The 7,697-nt window shown below is 29.6% G+C and overlaps 1 protein-coding gene across 1 annotated transcript; it reads right to left on the bottom strand.

Moving 5' to 3' along the window:
* Window positions 1-3,451: 3,451 nt before the first annotated feature.
* LOC105775893 (glucan endo-1,3-beta-glucosidase 8) lies at window positions 3,452-6,303 on the bottom strand. The gene is made up of 2 exons (XM_012598385.2): window positions 5,966-6,303; window positions 3,452-4,668 (listed from the first exon to the last, which is right to left on the bottom strand). The coding sequence occupies exons 1-2, from the start codon at window positions 6,301-6,303 to the stop codon at window positions 3,486-3,488; spliced, it is 1,521 nt and encodes a 506-aa protein (XP_012453839.1). The 3' UTR covers window positions 3,452-3,485.
* Window positions 6,304-7,697: the final 1,394 nt, after the last annotated feature.

Below are 7,697 nucleotides of genomic sequence, written 5' to 3'. Positions count from 1 at the left end.
TGGCATTCTTTAGAATTTCTTCAAGTTCTTCAATTTGAAACTTCTTCAACTTGTGAATGTATAAAATGGTTTGAGGTGACCCCTTTCTATTGTGTCAATCACTTAAATAAAGGAGAGTTCTTTTAGAATTTAACTTCTTTATTTGAGTATTCTACAAGAATTTAAACTCTTTTATTTATTATTTATCTCTTATTATTTTAATTAATTAGAGATACAATAATCATTTAATATTATCATTTAATTAATTTAATTAAATTAGTAATAATATAAAATTTTATTATTTATCACTTAATTTAAATTAATTAAAAAAAACCAATTCTGACTTAGGTATAATTCATTGTTTTGAACCATGGTAACTCTAACTTCGACCTACAATAATTTTGACTTCACATACAATAATTTTGACTTCACACGTGAAGCTTTGTAATTGGTCCAAACAAATATTTCTTTTAGAATCAATTCTGTACGTGCAATTCAAATAGTTCACAAATAACCATAAACTAATACAATAAGTTTACATGTACCAAAATAACTAAAATATAATAGCTAAAATCCTTAGTTAGAATACAAATATAACTATTTACATAACATATTTAATGATTACAAGGATGGGCCATCTTCCGGATAAGAAGTAATATCATAATTGAATTGGAGTCAATTGAATCAGTTGAATTGAGAGTTTAGAGTCCAATCGATTCAACTAATGATATAAAATTGGATATAGACTAAACCATTTGTGATCCTATAAAAAATTTTAAAAAATAAAGACAAAAATCAATACTTCAACTAGTTTATGAATTTTTATTTTTTAAATTAATTATTGTGAACTATTTAATTATTCATTTAAATATTGTTTTACCAATGGTTCAAATAATTGAAAAGATTAAACCAAAAATAAGTGGTCTGATTAGTTCAACTTCTAATCCGATTTTTACAACATTGTTGCAAACAATGATGTCTCTTGGATATTATTGAAATATATTGATGGGGTAATGGAGTAAGACCGAAATTCAAGTTGTTGAATAAAGGGGGAAACTAAATTGAAATGAGAAAACCCTTTTCTTGGCGACCAAGTAACCTGAAATGCAAGAAGAAGCCAAGAGGAAATTAGGAGAATCCGGTAGCAACTAAAAAATGAAAATTCAAGAACAAAGAAAAAGGATCCAATGAATTTAGAGAGTAGGAAGAATGGATCTTGAGTGGGAGATACGTTCTTGAATACATCTTGAAGAGGATAAACTGCCAAAAATTCAAGAAGTGAGTTAACAAATTGATTCAGCTTAAACAAGGGAAAAACAAAAGAAAATAATAGAGAAAGGAGGAAAGATGATTCAGACAGCAAGTAGAACACAAGAATTGAATGAGGAAAGCTTTCTTGAAGCCAAATAATTGGTTCTTGATGGAAAAACAAGGCTTCCTAACAAACTTGAAACAAAGAAACCTAAATAGATTAGAAATTCAATGAAAACCAAAGGAAAACATGTGAAGGAGGTTTGATTTAAGGAGAGAGTTCAAGACCAAACAAAAAGAAGAGAAAACAAAGCATAAAATCATAGAAGAAGCAATTGATTACAAAGGAAATAGAGATTGCATCCAAAGATTATATCTTGAGTGCCAATCAACATAAATCGAAGTTGTTCTGGATGGTTTCTTGATTTTGAAGTAACAAACAAGAAGGAAAAGATTAGATCTCAACAAACCGAGCAATAAAGAGAAGAAAAGAAGACAAAAAAGTCAATCAGATATGGAGATTCAATTATTCTTGAATTTTAATTCATGTTAAACCTTGGATCTTGAAACCTAAAATTGAAACACAAGAAAGAGAATTAGAAAAAGATTCTAATAAACCAAATCAAAATAGATAAAAATTGTGGAGAGATGAGAAAAGATTCATTGGAAGATGGATAAAAAGCATCCTATAGAGCTCTTTGAAGAAGAAACTTCAACAAGCACCACAAATGAATCTAATCAACCTTTAAAAATCAGAAGAGAGAAATTTTGCAAAAAGAAAAACTCAAAGAATTGTATTATTCATAAAATGAGATGTGTGAATACAGGGGGTTATCGCTTGTCTTACATAGGCAAAAATTTGGGTAAATTAAAGGTTCTAATCATATTAGGATTACTTAAAAAAAAGTAACAAGTAAAGAGCCAACCTAATAAAAAAAGGGTCAAAGGGCAAATTTGTAATCATGTTATAGGTGAATATTAAAATTTGTTATTATACTCTATTTTCATTTATATTTGCCATTATAATGTGAAACTATGAGTAAATTTGTCTTTCAACTCTTATGCAATTGAATTTTACCATTAAAATTTGAATTTTATTAAAATTTGCCACCAATTTAGATTTTTTAATTAAATTTTACCACTCAATATTAATTTTATGATTTCAAAACATAATCTAATAAGAAAAATTCTTTCAAATATTTTATTTTAATAGCTAAAAATAATTTAACTTATAAATATTAAAAATTAGTAAACTAATTTAGAATTTCTATTTAATGAAATAAAAACTTCAAAAATAAAAATAGATATATAGTAAAAGAAAAATAAGTTTTCTAATTTAATTTTAATATTATATTAATTTATTTATTAGTGTTAAATATTAAAGTAAAATATGAATTTTTTTTTACTTTTGTCATCAAATTATTTTAAATTAAAATTTAATAAAAATTAAACTTTAGTGGCAAAATTCAATCAAATAAAAGTAAAACCACAAAATTCAATGAAGAGTTAAAGTATAGTGATAAATTTATCTCTAGTTCATAAGGACAATGGCAAATATTAATTAAAGTGAAGCATAGTGGTAATTTTTAATTTCTACTTAAAGTATAATGGTAAATTTACATATTAACTCATAAAAATCTAAGTATAAAACTTCACTAATAGATAAAATTCAGCCGAACTATATGAATGGGCTATTGTATAAAACTTCACTAATAGATAAAATTCAGCCGAACTATATGAATGGGCTATTGGACCAAACTTTAACATGAAAACAACATTATTGGGCATAAATAAAATTGTTCAAATGAGTCAAAAACATATTCGACCGAAATAAAGCATAACCAAGCTTAATAGTCAAATTAGGTCGAAACTTCACGGAGGCTGATATGGATTGTTGGGGCTCATTTTAAGTTTTAAGTTTTAACTCTTTAGTGATCACCAAATTTAAATTTTAACTAAATTAGATAGATTCGTTACTAAACACACCTAAAAATAGAAAATATGTTTGCTTTTGGCATGCTAAATTTGTGTTTGGAACATTACGATTGTTACTAATGTTGGCTACTAAATTGCAATTTTTAATAATTTAGTGAAAAAAGTGATTAATGTTGAGTGTGTAATTATGTTGTTTTTGAGTTTCTGTAATAACTTGGCGTGCTAATAAAAACTTTCCTTCATTTTTTTTTTCAAAAAGTAGAACTCCCCTATTATTACATTCAACTTCCACTTTTCACGAATTCGGGAAAAGGTCAAATTTATGCAAACCAAGCAATGCAAATGCCCACAAAAAAGTAAAATATAAGTGAAAGAGAATGGCTGACAGAGGGAGAAGAAGAAGGAGAGTCGGACGAAGAAGATGAGGATGAAGATCTAGAAGCAGACGACGAAGAATTGGATGTTGCTCGGAAAGATTTAATCATAATTGGGAACTTACAAGTCCCATTAGATGGATCTTCCTTGACAATCTTAGCTAAACCTTGAAAATCACATGCAACTTTAGTTTGATTGGCCATTTGGTAGTACATGTTGAAGGCAACCGACGCATTCACGTCAACGCCCATACCAGAACATGATGCCCCAGGTACCAAGGTCGTGCAATCGGTATTATTGCAAGCCCATGCGACCTTTACAGCCAAATCTTTTTTGTTGGAAGCATCCTTGTTATACACACACCATTGCTTTTCCATGTATGGGACATTTTTTCCACCAACAAGCGACTTGTTTTGTCCTTTCCCTGACAAATCAAGTGGAAACTTAGGTTGTCCATCAAAGCTGAAAATTCCCCAATGCCTCTCAAACATTCCTGGATCAATACTCTTAAGATCTTCATCCAACAAAGAGAATATATACACTTCAGGATATTGTTTCGGGCGAAGTGGAGTTCCTTCATTTTTTGCCATTCTCTTTAGCAACCCATTATAGAACCTTTTAGCATTTTTTGTTGTGGCGTAAATATTACCATCAGTTGGCCATCCAACTTCCCCCACGATGATTGGTATATCCGAGAAATTAGCTACTTTAAGTGCAGCGATGAGAGTGTCAATATTAGCATCTAAAACACTACGATATTTAACACCATGATCATCCATAGAGTGTGAATCATCGTTATCAAAGAAGGCATAAGATTCAGGGAATCCAGGATTTTGGTAAAGATTTAGGAAAGGATAGATATTGACGATAAAAGAAGCATCATTTTTATGGAGAAATTCACATATTCCATTCATGATATCTGCCAAATCTTTTCGAAATGTTCCATCCGATGGTTTGTAAGTAGATGTAGTGTAAACATCACCATTGAGTGGTGTTGATACTTTGATATCTTTTCCAACTCCAGCTTCATTTAATGCCTTCAAAATGTTTTTCATAGCTGGGAGTAAAAGGTTGTTGAACGTACCATTGTAAGCTGTTAGAAATGCTTCATTTCCTACTGCCACGTATCTGTAAAATAGTTTAAAACATAAAACAATTACATTTAATAATCTATAATTCTTTTTTATTGCTTTAGATAACTTATGTTTGGTTAATTAAATACTATTTTCACTGAATTAACATTTAATTCACAAACCTTTTGTTACGTTCCATAAATCGCATTTAGTTTATACTTTTGATTAATTTTACCTCATCTTATTTTATTCTAATAATTTCTATAAGTTTGTGTCTATTTAAAAAAAAAAAACAAATTGAGCTAATATGGATATTTTGATTAACTCTTTTACTTTAACTAAAATATAAAGTGGAAGATAAAATCATTTCCAACTATGTAAATGATAAACATAATATTAAAAAACTATTTTAATAATTTCTATAAGTTGGTTTTAGACTTGTTCATGGGTCGGGTTATCCGTCCAAGCTCAAAGGTCCATCTGAAATTTGGAAGGGTTTGGGCAAAAATATTAGGTCCGTTTAAAATACGAGTTCAGATTGCGCTTTAACATTCAAGGCACGAGTCCGGCTTGACCCGACCCGACCCAATTTTAAGTTGATAATACTTTACATTATGCTATTTTTATATATTATGTAATTTATAACACATAAAAATAAATCTATATTAAATATGTAATACTACTCTAATGTAAACATTAAAATAATGTTAACATGATCATATAAAAATTTTCAATAAATAAAAAAAAATATAAACTTATTAAATATTAAATTGAAATAATATAAATATTTTTAAAACTTTAAAAAATTAATATGGGCGAGCTTAAATGGGTTTGGGTTATTCTTTTTGCAATTATGGATGAGTTTGGGTAAAATTTTAGGCCCATATTTCAGGTTGAGACAGGTTTGGACAAGCATAAAGTATGTTGATCATATGCTTAGACCGGCCAGAACTTAGCCCGACCTGACCCATGAATACCTCTAGTTGGTGTCTAATTAAAAAAAAAAAAGCTAATATGTATATTTTGGTTAACTCTTTTACTTTTAACTAATTATAATGTGGAAGATAAAATCATTTGAAACTCTGTAAATGATAAACATAAAATTTTTTTAATGTAAATTTAAAGTATTCTTTATGTCTGCTTTACAAATTATGAAGATATATTTTAGTATTCGTGATTGTCCCTCTCCAAAATGTTATTCTTAATATTCAAATCTAAGTTCTCTTTTAGGAGTACAATGTACCTTATTACTAAACCCAACACTTGTTATATTTTAATATCATGAAACAATAAAATATTGTTATACGATGATGGATTGAAAATGAATTTTATTCCTAAGTATTGAAACTTACTTGAAGTTGACACCCTTTTTACCCAAATATGCAGTGATATTAGCTTTAACCCAAGCTTGAGCTACACTATATTTTTCAGAAAGACTTTCCAAAGAATGATTGGGGATTCCCACCATAACCTCAATATTGGTTCCAGCCAGGGCATTTAGAATGTCTGCTTCAGCATGGAAAAGCTTAACCTTTTTTATGCCGTTATCTTTTAACATGTTAACAACAATCTTAGGGTCTAAAGGATGTGATGCTATAACACCCCAATTGACACCAAGACCTTGCGCTACAATACTAGTAGGGAGAAATATCAATACATATGCCCATAGAAAGAAATTAGTTTGAACCATTGTGAAGACTTGTTTAAAGGAGGGCACGACTAGTTAAGTTGGAAGAAGGAAAAATATGGTTTTTCTTTGTTTCTACAAGAAGTAAAGCTATGGGTTTTCTTTTTTTTAAGTTTTACACTAATTACTGGAAAAGACAAAACATGAGATTTATAAGGGTTACTACATAGAGGTTTGGTGTAGAGTTCTTGGTTGTACGAGATATTAGAAAAGACACTAGTATTGCTTGGTGATTTTTGTAGTTGAGAAGTTGTCCTAGTAAAACCTCCGTAGATGTCGTTAGAAGCTTCAATAGTTTTCTATTTTTAATTTTGGTTGAAACTATGCACATAAACAAAAAAAAAATTTAGGGTAAACTATCTAGTTGGTGACCTAATTTTTTGAACGCTTTCGTTTTAGTCACCCAAGTTGTAACATCCCTTACTCGACCTAATCGCCGAGTCCAAACAACAAGATGTCACATTCGTTGTCGAAGCAATTAATTATACAGTAAAATGATCATTCAAACATAAAAACATGTCATAAACACATTTACAATATGATATATAATCAAATTCAAGCCTTAATCGAGCTTACGAAGGTTCGTTTATTGACCCAAGCATGAATAGGACTAAATTGTAAAGTTTCAAAACTTCAAGTCAATGTCACGACATGAGGGAGTTCCTCGTCGCGACGTGACATATTGACTTGGCCTCTTTGAGATGATGGGGTTCCTCATCATGCTGTAGCCTAAAGTCTAGAGCTCATCGTAACAACAATCACTCGACGTCACAACATGAACTCTATTTTTTGTACAAATAAAGCCATTTGGTATCTATTTCATGTCAACCTTACAAACTTACCATTTGGTGCAAAGTTCAGAACTTTTCCTACATAAAAACATACCAATACACAATCCAAACATTGCATATATATATATATATATATCCAAATCAGCAAATTCAATATACCTCAATTTGGCACCAAAATATATCAATTCAACCTATTGAATCACAATCCATTCAAACATGCATATAGTCATTCAATATCATCACTTTAACCATGTTAATTCATACTCAACTATGTCATTTCTAATGGCATACATATAGCTTAACATATCACCAAAATATACACATACATATAAGAACATTAGCCTTCCCAAAATCAAACATTAGCTAGGGTTCAATCAAAGCTATCAATACCAAATTAATATAATAGCACCTATGTGCATGCCACATAATCGAGCCTTAAAATGACTAAAAGACTACCGAATCAATAACGGGATAGTGTGAGCTTCTTGACAATCTGCTTGACACGTTTCACAAGTTGGCAATCTACAAGGGAAAAGAGAAATAATGAAGTAAGCATATTGAATGCTTAGTAAGTTCATAGGCATTAAACAACTTACCACAATTTAA

The sequence above is a fragment of the Gossypium raimondii genome, chromosome 10 (assembly GCF_025698545.1).
Source record: "Gossypium raimondii isolate GPD5lz chromosome 10, ASM2569854v1, whole genome shotgun sequence".
Classification (NCBI taxonomy): Eukaryota; Viridiplantae; Streptophyta; class Magnoliopsida; order Malvales; family Malvaceae; genus Gossypium; species Gossypium raimondii.
This window is presented reverse-complemented; position numbering and strand designations above follow the sequence as displayed.